Source organism: Oncorhynchus mykiss, chromosome 27, assembly GCF_057628025.1.
Source record: "Oncorhynchus mykiss isolate SJ-2025 chromosome 27, ASM5762802v1, whole genome shotgun sequence".
NCBI lineage: Eukaryota > Metazoa > Chordata > Actinopteri > Salmoniformes > Salmonidae > Oncorhynchus > Oncorhynchus mykiss.
Window position 1 is genome coordinate 44,806,903 of NC_143048.1, and position 12,579 is coordinate 44,819,481.

The 12,579-nt window shown below is 46.7% G+C and overlaps 1 protein-coding gene across 2 annotated transcripts in view; it reads left to right on the plus strand.

Annotated features, from left to right (window-relative positions):
* usp32 (ubiquitin specific peptidase 32) overlaps positions 1–10,469 on the plus strand; it is a 106,663-nt gene extending 96,194 nt beyond the window's left edge. For both annotated transcript variants that reach the window (XM_036965634.2, XM_036965635.2), the window contains exons 31-34: positions 4,811–5,048; positions 5,964–6,442; positions 9,028–9,120; positions 9,261–10,469. In XM_036965634.2, the coding sequence (XP_036821529.2) occupies positions 4,811–5,048; positions 5,964–6,442; positions 9,028–9,120; positions 9,261–9,434 (984 nt within the window). In that variant the 3' untranslated portion in view covers positions 9,435–10,469. The remainder of the gene's footprint in view (positions 1–4,810; positions 5,049–5,963; positions 6,443–9,027; positions 9,121–9,260) is intronic.
* The last annotated feature ends 2,110 nt before the right edge of the window (positions 10,470–12,579 follow it).

Genomic DNA, 12,579 nt, shown 5'->3' on the forward strand with positions numbered 1-12,579 from the left:
CTACTTGTCTTCTCTAGGGGGCAGTAGTCAGCTCGCCAGGCTACTTGTCTTCTCTAGGGGGCAGTAGTAAGCTAGCCAGGCTACTTGTCTTCTCTCGGGGGCAGTAGTAAGCTAGCCAGGCTACTTGTCTTCTCTAGGAGGCAGTAGTAAGCTAGCCAGGCTACTTGTCTTCTCTAGGGGGCAGTAGTAAGCTAGCCAGGCTACTTGTGTTCTCAAGGGGGCAGTAGTAAGCTAGCCAGGCTACTTGTCTTCTCTAGGGGGCAGTAGTAAGCTAGCCAGGCTACTTGTGCATGTAGATGACACAGCCCGAGCCACATTTGATAAGCAAGTGAGAGGAGAGAGAATGCCGACAGCATGGCTTCTTCTAAGGAAAACATCATACCTCCACTCCCGCAGCTTGTCCATAGGACTTAGGACTCCACAGAACTGGGATTTACGGAAGAGTGGCCAGAAAAAAACTTTGCTTAAAGAAAAAAAATAAGCAAACGCGTTTGGTGTTTGCCAAAAGGCATGTGGGAGTCTCCCCAAACATATGGAAGAAGGTACTATGGTCAGATGAGACTAAAATAGAGCTTTTTGGCCATCAAGGAAAACGCTATGTCTGGCGCAAACCCAACACCTTTCATCACCCCGAGAACACCATCACCACAGTGAAGCATGGTGGTGGCAGCATCATGCTGTGGGGATGTTTTTCATCGGCAGGGACTGGGAAACTGGTCAGAATTTAAGGTATGATGGATGACGCTAAATACAGGGAAATTCTTGAGGGAAACCTGTTGGAGTCTTCCAGAGATTTGAGACTGTGACGGCGGTTCACCTTCCAGCAGGACAATGACCCTAAGCATACTGCTAAAGCAACACTCGAGTGGTTAAAGTGGAAACATTTAAATGTATTGGAATGGCCTATTCAAAACCCGTGGGGGATAGTTATACACACAAGTTTTCTTTTTTTTCTTTTTTGTCTTATTTCTTGTTTTCACAATAAAACATATTTTGCATCTTCAAAGTGGTATGGATGTTGTGTATACAAATGATACAAAAATCTATTTTAATTCCAGGTTGTGGGGCAACAAAATAGGAAAAATGCCAAGGGGGGGGTGAATACCCGTAAACCTAGTGGTCAAACTGACCATTTTTCCAATCGTTTTTCCACCATTCATTTTTCCCATAGTGGATTTTAGAAACACTTCAAATGAGGGCTGTGTTTGGTGTAATGCTTACCCTGGTGTGATGTTTTGATAACCGTGGAAATCTCTCTCCTAAAATCCCCTATTGGAAAAATGATTGGAACCATTTTCCTGTATGACCGCTAGGTTTTATGGGTATTATGACTTCTACTGTGGTACTCTGTGGTCTGTCAGTATTAGACAGAATGTCGTGACCCCGTGTGGGGAAAACAACCTGAGGTTACCTCATTTGGCTCACAGCAAAAAAAACTTGACCTTTTTCCAAGTACAATTTTGTTGTTGTCGGCTTGTTTTAGTAAATAGCAAAACTACATTTTAAGTCAAGTACAACATGTCTAAAGATTACTTTTCAACATTGCCTGCTCCCGAGCGTTTTCACTCCTTAGAAAAACGTAGTATTCTAGGGCTTCCCTAGGGCCCATTTTCTTGACGGTGCTAGCAGCCACGTGACTTAGTGCTAGCTAGCTACCGACCGGAACATTAAGCTTGCCAAGACCAACAACACAAAAAAAAAAACTGACTATAAAGTAGTGAGTGGAGTTACAAACAGATTATACTTAAACAAGTTAAATATCTTACTTGTGATGAAATGTTTTCCACAAACATATTGTATTTACGTGTAGCCTACTTGGACACGCCGGGCCCCACATTTCCAACTCTCTGACGCCATCTGTACTTTACCTTTTATAATATTTATATATTTGTCAACTTTTACATCACTACATTACCCAAAAAAGGTCATGTACTTTTTACTCCATACAATTTCCCTGACACCCAAAAGTACTCGTTACATTTTGAGTGGAAAATGGTCCTATTCACACACTTACCAAGAGAACATCTCTGGTCATCCCTACTGCCTCTGATCTGGAGGACTCACTAAACAAAGAACATCCCTGGTCATCTCTACTGCCTCTGATCTGGAGGACTCACTAAACAGAGAACATCCCTGGTCATCCCTACTGCCTCTGATCTGGAGGACTCACTAAACAGAGAACATCTCTGGTCATCCCTACTGCCTCTGATCTGGAGGACTCACTAAACAGAGAACATCCCTGGTCATCCCTACCGCCTCTGATCTGGAGGACTCACTAAACAGAGAACATCCCTGGTCATCCCTACCGCCTCTGATCTGGAGGACTCACTAAACAGAGAACATCCCTGGTCATCCCTACCGCCTCTGATCTGGAGGACTCACTAAACAGAGAACATCCCTGGTCATCCCTACTGCCTCTGATCTGGAGGACTCACTAAACAGAGAACATCCCTGGTCATCTCTACTGCCTCTGATCTGGAGGACTCACTAAACAGAGAACATCCCTGGTCATCCCTACTGCCTCTGATCTGGAGGACTCACTAAACAGAGAACATCCCTGGTCATCCCTACCGCCTCTGATCTGGAGGACTCACTAAACAGAGAACATCCCTGGTCATCCCTACTGCTTCTGATCTGACTGACTCACTAAACAGAGAACATCCCTGGTCATCCCTACCGCCTCTGATCTGAAGGACTCACTAAACAGAGAACATCACTGGTCATCCCTACTGTCTCTGATCTGGAGGACTCACTAAACAGAGAACATCCCTGGTCATCCCTACCGCCTCTGATCTGGAGGACTCACTAAACAGAGAACATCCCTGGTCATCCCTACTGCCTCTGATCTGGAGGACTCACTAAACAGAGAACATCCCTGGTCATCCCTACCGCCTCTGATCTGGAGGACTCACTAAACAGAGAACATCCCTGGTCATCCCTACTGCCTCTGATCTGGAGGACTCACTAAACAGAGAACATCCCTGGTCATCCCTACTGCCTCTGATCTGGAGGACTCACTAAACAGAGAACATCCCTGGTCATCCCTACTGCCTCTGATCTGGAGGACTCACTAAACAGAGAACATCCCTGGTCATCCCTACTGCCTCTGATCTGGAGGACTCACTAAACAGAGAACATCCCTGGTCATCCCTACTGCCTCTGATCTGGAGGACTCACTAAACAGAGAACATCCCTGGTCATCCCTACTGCCTCTGATCTGGAGGACTCACTAAACAGAGAACATCCCTGGTCATCCCTACTGCCTCTGATCTGGAGGACTCACTAAACAGAGAACATCCCTGGTCATCCCTACTGCCTCTGATCTGGCGGACTCACTAAACAGAGAACATCCCTGGTCATCCCTACTGCCTCTGATCTGGAGGACTCACTAAACAGAGAACATCCCTGGTCATCCCTACTGCCTCTGATCTGGAGGACTCACTAAACAGAGAACATCTCTGGTCATCCCTACTGCCTCTGATCTGGAGGACTCACTAAACAGAGAACATCCCTGGTCATCTCTACTGCCTCTGATCTGGAGGACTCACTAAACAGAGAACATCCCTGGTCATCCCTACTGCCTCTGATCTGGAGGACTCACTAAACAGAGAACATCCCTGGTCATCTCTACTGCCTCTGATCTGGAGGACTCACTAAACAGAGAACATCCCTGGTCATCCCTACTGCCTCTGATCTGGAGGACTCACTAAACAGAGAACATCCCTGGTCATCCCTACTGCCTCTGATCTGGAGGACTCACTAAACAGAGAACATCCCTGGTCATCCCTACTGCCTCTGATCTGGAGGACTCACTAAACAGAGAACATCCCTGGTCATCCCTACCGCCTCTGATCTGGAGGACTCACTAAACAGAGAACATCCCTGGTCATCCCTACTGCCTCTGATCTGGAGGACTCACTAAACAGAGAACATCCCTGGTCATCCCTACTGCCTCTGATCTGGAGGACTCACTAAACAGAGAACATCCCTGGTCATCCCTACTGCCTCTGATATGGAGGACTCACTAAACAGAGAACATCTCTGGTCATCCCTACTGCCTCTGATCTGGAGGACTCACTAAACAGAGAACATCCCTGGTCATCCCCACCCACCACCACTACATAGCACCCATCATCACTACATAGCACCCACCACCACTACATAGCACCCAGCCTCACTACATAGCACCCACCACCACTACATAGCACCCACCATCACTACATAGCAACCACAATCACTACATAGCACCCACCACCACTACATAGCACCCACCACCACTACATAGCACCCACCACCACTACATAGCACCCAGCCTCACTACATAGCACCCACCCTCACTACATAGCACCCACCATCACTGCATAGCACCCACCATCACTACATAGCACCCACCATCACTACATAGCACCCACCATCACTACATAGCACCCAGCCTCACTACATAGCACCCAGCCTCACTACATAGCACCCAGCCTCACTACATAGCACCCACCACCACTACATAGCACCCAGCATCACTACATAGCACCCACCATCACTACATAGCACCCACCACCACTACATAGCACCCACCATCACTACATAGCACCCAGCCTCACTACATAGCAGCCACCATCACTACATAGTATGACTGAAACGCAGTATACTTTACACCACTATTTCCTGTATTATTTGTATTTATTATTATTATTATTATTATTATTATTATTATTTATTAAAAGAGCAAGAGCTCATTATTAGCAATGTAAACAGACGTGTCTACATCGATGTTTCATATTAGTTGATGTTGTTGCTTGGCTCTGCGTTGCAGATAGTACACCTGAAGAGATTCCAGTTTGTGAACGGCCGCTGGATCAAGTCTCAGAAGATCGTCCAGTTTCCCAGAGAGAGGTTTGACCCTAGTGTTTACCTGGCTCCCCGGGAGGCGGGGCTTAACGGGCTACACAGTCTGCAGAGCCGCAGCGAGGGGGAGGAGCTACGGAGGATAGGAGGAGGAGAAACGGTCTCCTCCATCTCCGCCCCTGCTGGGTTCCTCAACATCCTCAAAGGTCTGATGTCATCCCGTCTACATCCCAAATGGGACCCTTATTCCCCTTTATAGTGCATAGTCCCTATGGACCCTGGTCAAATGTAGTGCACTATATAGGGAATAGGGTGCCATCTGTCTCGCTCCTGGTTGTGTTTCATTACTTCACCTGTCTCATGTGACTGTTGCTTCCAAGTCCCTGATTATCTTGATGATAGCCCAGTGATCTGCAGTAGTTTCCCATTGTTAAACAAACCAGTCATTCAGAAAGAGATAATAAAAACGCACAGAAACAACCGAAACCAGAGCAAACATATATTTACTTCTATTCATAGTGCACAATACACCACATAGCCCATATACACAGGAAGAATGAGGTCAAGTTGTTTTACTGAGCCTCGCTCTCTCTCTGTCTCTCTCTGTCTCTCTCTCGCTCTCTCTCTCGCTCTCTCTCTGTCTCTCTCTCTCTCGCTCTCTCTCTGTCTCTCTCTGTCTCTCTCTCTCTCTGTCTCTCTGTATCTCTCTCTCTCTCTCTCTCTCTCTGTCTATCTGTATCTCTCTCTCTCTCTCTCTCTCTCTCTCTGTCTCTCTCTCTCTCTCTCTGTGTCTCTCTCTCTCTCTCTCTCTCTCTCTCTCTCTCTCTCTCTGTCTATATCTCTCTCTCTGTCTATTTCTCTCTTTTTCTCTCTCTGTCTCTGTCTCTCTCTCTCTGTCTCTCTCTCTCTCTCTCTCTCTCTCTTTCTCTCTCTCTCTCTCTCTCTCTCTCTCTCTGTGTCTCTCTCTGTATCTCTCTCTCTCTCTCTCTCTGTCTATTTCTCTCTTTCTCTGTCTCTCTGTCTCTCTCTCTCGCTGTGTCTTTCTGTCTCTCTCTCTCTCTCTGTCTCTCTCTCTGTCTGTCTCTCTGTCTCTCTCTCTGTCTCTCTGTCTCTCTCCACAGCCTCTCCTGCTTCAGGCAGGAAGTCAGCCCCTCCCTCTTCCATCAGTTGTACCAGCAGCCCCTGCAGCAGCCCCAAGACAGGAGGAGGGTCAGGGAGCACAGGCCACAGACAGACCCGCCTCAGGCTTCCCCAGCTGGGCAGCCGCCACCGCCTCTCCAACAGCAAGGAGAACCTGGAGGGTAGTACCAGGGAGGGGGGCAGCGACTCCGACACCGAGCCCAGGGAGGGAAGACTGCAGGCGGACACGGAGGGTGGGCTCGTGGGAGTGAGGAGCGAGCCGGAGATGTCCACCACAGACGCGTTTAGCAGCCTCAGTGACGTCATCGTCATGAACGGGGACAGCGGTGGCTATTGCGACGGGCTACAGCGCACGGAGGCCAGTACGGCGCCCAGCACGAACCTAGAGACACCCACCACCACCCTTCTGCACCAAAGAGACAACAGCCTGGAGAACATCTACAACTTATATGCAATTTCAGTGAGTGCTTCCAAAACTTCTTGGAGGTTAGCCTCCTAACCTATTCCTCGGGAAGTTAGGAATTAGTTTAATATATATATATATATATATAGTTTAATATATATATAGTTAGATATTTTGGGTTCCGAATGACTCTAGAAGGTTGGTGTAGATTAGAAAGCCTCTGTCCCAAACGGCACCCTATTCCCTATATCGTATACTACTTTTGACCAGGGCTAGCACCCTATTCCCTATATAGTACACTACTTTTGACCAGGGCTAGCACCCTATTCCCTATATAGTACACTACTTTCGACCAGGGCTAGCACCCTATTCCCTATATAGTACACTACTTTTGACCAGGGCTAGCACCCTATTCCCTATATCGTATACTACTTTTGACCAGGGCTAGCACCCTATTCCCTATATCGTACACTACTTTTGACCAGGGCTGGCACCCTATTCCCTATATAGTATACTACTTTTGACCAGGGCTAGCACCCTATTCCCTATATAGTACACTACTTTTGACCAGGGCTGGCACCCTATTCCCTATATAGTACACTACTTTTGACCAGGGCTAAGCACCCTATTCCGTACACTACTTTTGACCAGGGCTAGCACCCTATTCCCTATATCGTATACTACTTTTGACCAGGGCTAGCACCCTATTCCCTATATAGTATACTACTTTTGACCAGGGCTAGCACCCTATTCCGTACACTACTTTCGACCAGGGCTAGCACCCTATTCCCTATATCGTATACTACTTTTGACCAGGGCTAGCACCCTATTCCCTATATAGTATACTACTTTTGACCAGGGCTAGCACCCTATTCCCTATATAGTATACTACTTTTGACCAGGGCTGGCACCCTATTCCCTATATAGTACACTACTTTTGACCAGGGCTAGCACCCTATTCCCTATATCGTATACTACTTTTGACCAGGGCTAGCACCCTATTCCCTATCTAGTACACTACTTTTGACCAGGGCTAGCACCCTATTCCCTATATCGTACACTACTTTTGACCAGGGCTAGCACCCTATTCCCTATATCGTATACTACTTTTGACCAGGGCTAGCACCCTATTCCCTATATAGTACACTACTTTTGACCAGGGCTAGCACCCTATTCCCTATATCGTACACTACTTTTGACCAGGGCTGGCACCCTATTCCCTATATAGTATACTACTTTTGACCAGGGCTAGCACCCTATTCCCTATATAGTACACTACTTTTGACCAGGGCTAGCACCCTATTCCCTATATAGTACACTGCTTTTGACCAGGGCTAGCACCCTATTCCCTATATCGTACACTACTTTTGACCAGGGCTAGCACCCTATTCCCTATATAGTACACTACTTTTGACCAGGGCTAGCACCCTATTCCCTATATAGTACACTACTTTTGACCAGGGCTGGCACCCTATTCCCTATATAGTATACTACTTTTGACCAGGGCTAGCACCCTATTCCCTATATAGTACACTACTTTTGACCAGGGCTGGCACCCTATTCCCTATATAGTACACTACTTTTGACCAGGGCTAGCACCCTATTCCGTACACTACTTTTGACCAGGGCTAGCACCCTATTCCCTATATCGTATACTACTTTTGACCAGGGCTAGCACCCTATTCCCTATATAGTACACTACTTTTGACCAGGGCTAGCACCCTATTCCCTATATAGTACACTACTTTTGACCAGGGCTGGCACCATATTCTCTATATAGTACACTACTTTTGACCAGGGCTAGCACCCTATTCCCTATATAGTACACTACTTTTGACCAGGGCTGGCACCCTATTCCCTATATCGTACACTACTTTTGACCAGGGCTGGCACCCTATTCCCTATATAGTACACTACTTTTGACCAGGGCTAGCACCCTATTCCCTATATCGTATACTACTTTTGACCAGGGCTGGCACCCTATTCCCTATATAGTACACTACTTTTGACCAGGGCTAGCACCCTATTCCCTATAGAGTACACTACTTTTGACCAGGGCTAGCACCCTATTCCCTATATAGTACACTACTTTTGACCAGGGCTAGCACCCTATTCCCTATATCGTACACTACTTTTACCAGGGCTGGCACCATATTCTCTATATAGTACACTACTTTTGACCAGGGCTGGCACCCTATTCCCTATATAGTACACTACTTTTGACCAGGGCTAGCACCCTATTCCCTATATAGTATACTACTTTTGACCAGGGCTGGCACCCTATTCCCTATATAGTACACTACTTTTGACCAGGGCTAGCACCCTATTCCCTATATCGTACACTACTTTTACCAGGGCTGGCACCATATTCTCTATATAGTACACTACTTTTGACCAGGGCTGGCACCCTATTCCCTATATAGTACACTACTTTTGACCAGGGCTAGCACCCTATTCCCTATATAGTATACTACTTTTGACCAGGGCTGGCACCCTATTCCCTATATAGTACACTACTTTTGACCAGGGCTAGCACCCTATTCCCTATATAGTACACTACTTTTGCGCATGGCCCATATTGTGTTATTTAATAAGTGTCTCTCTCTCTCTCTCTCTCTCTCTCTCTCTCTCTCTCTCCACAGTGCCATTCAGGTATCATGGGAGGAGGACATTATGTGACCTATGCCAAAAACCCCAACAACAAATGGTACTGTTACAACGACAGCAGCTGTAAGGTAAGAACACACACACACACACACACACACACACACTCATCCTCTACTGATAGTCAATATAATCTAGCAAACCAATTAGTCACTTTAAAGACTAGACTATCTCTTTTCAAGTGCGTACTTGTTTGCCGTGTCCTCCCTAGGAAGTGCACTCGGAGGAGATGGACACGGACTCGGCCTACATCCTGTTCTATGAGCAGCAGGCGGTGGACTACTCTCAGTTCCTGCCAAAGACCGACGGCAAGAAGATGGCCGACACCACTAGCATGGACGAGGACTTTGAGTCTGACTACAAGAAGTACTGTGTCCTGCAGTGATCAGGATAACACCCTCGACCCACCTACCCCTCAACACTCTGCCTGTGACTCTGAACCGACCCACCTACCCCTCAACACTCTGCCTGTGACTCTGAACCGACCCACCTACCCCTCAACACTCTGCCTGTGACTCTGAACCGACCCACTTACCCCTCAACACTCTGCCTGTGACTCTGAACCGACCCACCTACCCCTCAACACTCTGCCTGTGACTCTGAACCGACCCACCTACCCCTCAACACTCTGCCTGTGACTCTGAACCGACCCACCTACCCCTCAACACTCTGCCTGTGACTCTGAACCGACCCACCTACCCCTCAACACTCTGCCTGTGACTCTGAACCGACCCACCTACCCCTCAACACTCTGCCTGTGACTCTGAACCGACCCACCTACCCCCCTCAACACTCTGCCTGTGACTCTGAACCGACCCACTCAGCCGTACACGTATGGAAAGGAAATTAACACAACGCTTCTTCTTCAGCCAATCACTGGTCGCCGAGAAGCACAAAATGGTCGTCACAAACTGAACCACTTGTTTTCCAATATCGGTGGATACCCCCCCCCCTTTGTTGTTTTGAAAGGTTGCCATGGGAACAACATTTAAGCCCCACATAAAGCACTAAACTGGTGTACATTTAGCCTGAGGACCCCCCCCCCTGTATGTGTGCTGGATTACCATCACATAAACTGAGATTGCTTTCCTGTTGTGCATTTTCCTCCCCTGCAGCCGTCAAAATATGTTCCCACGCCTACATAATGTCTGGCTCTATAACTCTATACAGTAACGGTAGGATAAAGATGACTGTGGTGTTGTTATTGGTAAGGGCTCTTATGTTCCTTCTTCAGTAGCGATACTGTCAGTACAAAAAACAACTCGTATTGCTACCTCCACTGTCGCTTGCATTTCATTGGCCAATTGGAACAGTAGAAATTAACCTCACACACTTCCTATGTTGATGTCCACAAACACACACACACACACAAACACACACACACACACACACACACACACACACACACACACACACACACGTGTGAGCAGGTACTTAAAAAAAAAAATACGATCTCCCTTTTATGAAGGAAAGGTTCCACAAAATCGAGGTGTTTGACCTAAATTTGGCCCCGTTGCCAAGCAACTGCCAAAACAAAAATGTGCAATTGCTGATCAGTGTACCCATTACAATCGAATGAGTTTTAGGGGGTGTTCATTGTAAGTCGTTTTAACTCACAAGCTTGAGTTTAAATCGGAGTTATGTTCTGGACAGGTGCCATAGAGGATGTTTCAAAGATTCATATATATATATATATATTTTTATTTGTTTTCTCTTTCTCCAAATACTTATTTTATAGAGATTTATTTTTATTGTATTTTTTTAATGCACAATTTGGTCCCATTTAAAGGTTGATGTCGTCTCCACTGTTTGTCTACAGTACGTTGTAGGGAGCTAGTCTGATACTGTAGATGAATAGGGTACATCCCAGATGGCACCCTATTCCCTAGTGCACTACTTGTGACCTGGGCCCATAGGGAATAGGGTGCCATTTGGGATGGATGCTAGGACTGCCTGTCAAATTACCATGTTGTATCTAGTCCTCACCGCTCCACTCTCTCTCAACAATACCATGTTGTATCTAGTCCTCACCTCACAGCTCCACTCTCTCTCAACAATACCATGTTGTATCTAGTCCTCACCGCTCCACTCTCTCTCAACAATACCATGTTGTATCTAGTCCTCACCTCACAGCTCCACTCTCTCAACAATACCATGTTGTATCTAGTCCTCACCGCTCCACTCTCTCTCAACAATACCATGTTGTATCTAGTCCTCACCTCACAGCTCCACTCTCTCTCAACAATACCATGTTGTATCTAGTCCTCACCGCTCCACTCTCTCTCAACAATACCATGTTGTATCTAGTCCTCACCTCACAGCTCCACTCTCTCAACAATACCATGTTGTATCTAGTCCTCACAGCTCCACTCTCTCAACAATACCATGTTGTATCTAGTCCTCACCGCTCCACTCTCTCTCAACAATACCATGTTGTATCTAGTCCTCACCTCACAGCTCCACTCTCTCTCAACAATACCATGTTGTATCTAGTCCTCACCTCACAGCTCCACTCTCTCTCAACAATACCATGTTGTATCTAGTCCTCACAGCTCCACTCTCTCAACAATACCATGTTGTATCTAGTCCTCACAGCTCCACTCTCTCTCAACAATACCATGTTGTATCTAGTCCTCACCTCTCCACTCTCTCAACAATACCATGTTGTATCTAGTCCTCACAGCTCCACTCTCTCTCAACAATACCATGTTGTATCTAGTCCTCACAGCTCCACTCTCTCAACAATACCATGTTGTATCTAGTCCTCACAGCTCCACTCTCTCAACAATACCATGTTGTATCTAGTCCTCACCGCTCCACTCTCTCAACAATACCATGTTGTATCTAGTCCTCACCTCACAGCTCCACTCTCTCAACAATACCATGTTGTATCTAGTCCTCACCGCTCCACTCTCTCTCAACAATACCATGTTGTATCTAGTCCTCACCTCACAGCTCCACTCTCTCTCAACAATACCATGTTGTATCTAGTCCTCACCTCACAGCTCCACTCTCTCAACAATACCATGTTGTATCTAGTCCTCACAGCTCCACTCTCTCAACAATACCATGTTGTATCTAGTCCTCACAGCTCCACTCTCTCAACAATACCATGTTGTATCTAGTCCTCACCTCACAGTTCCACTCTCTCAACAATACCATGTTGTATCTAGTCCTCACCGCTCCACTCTCTCTCAACAATACCATGTTGTATCTAGTCCTCACCGCTCCTCTCTCAACAATACCATGTTGTATCTAGTCCTCACCTCACAGCTCCACTCTCTCAACAATACCATGTTGTATCTAGTCCTCACCGCTCCACTCTCTCTCAACAATACCATGTTGTATCTAGTCCTCACCTCTCCACTCTCTCTCAACAATACCATGTTGTATCTAGTCCTCACCTCTCCACTCTCTCTCAACAATACCATGTTGTATCTAGTCCTCACCTCACAGCTCCACTCTCTCAACAATACCATGTTGTATCTAGTCCTCACCTCACAGCTCCACTCTGTCAACAATACCATGTT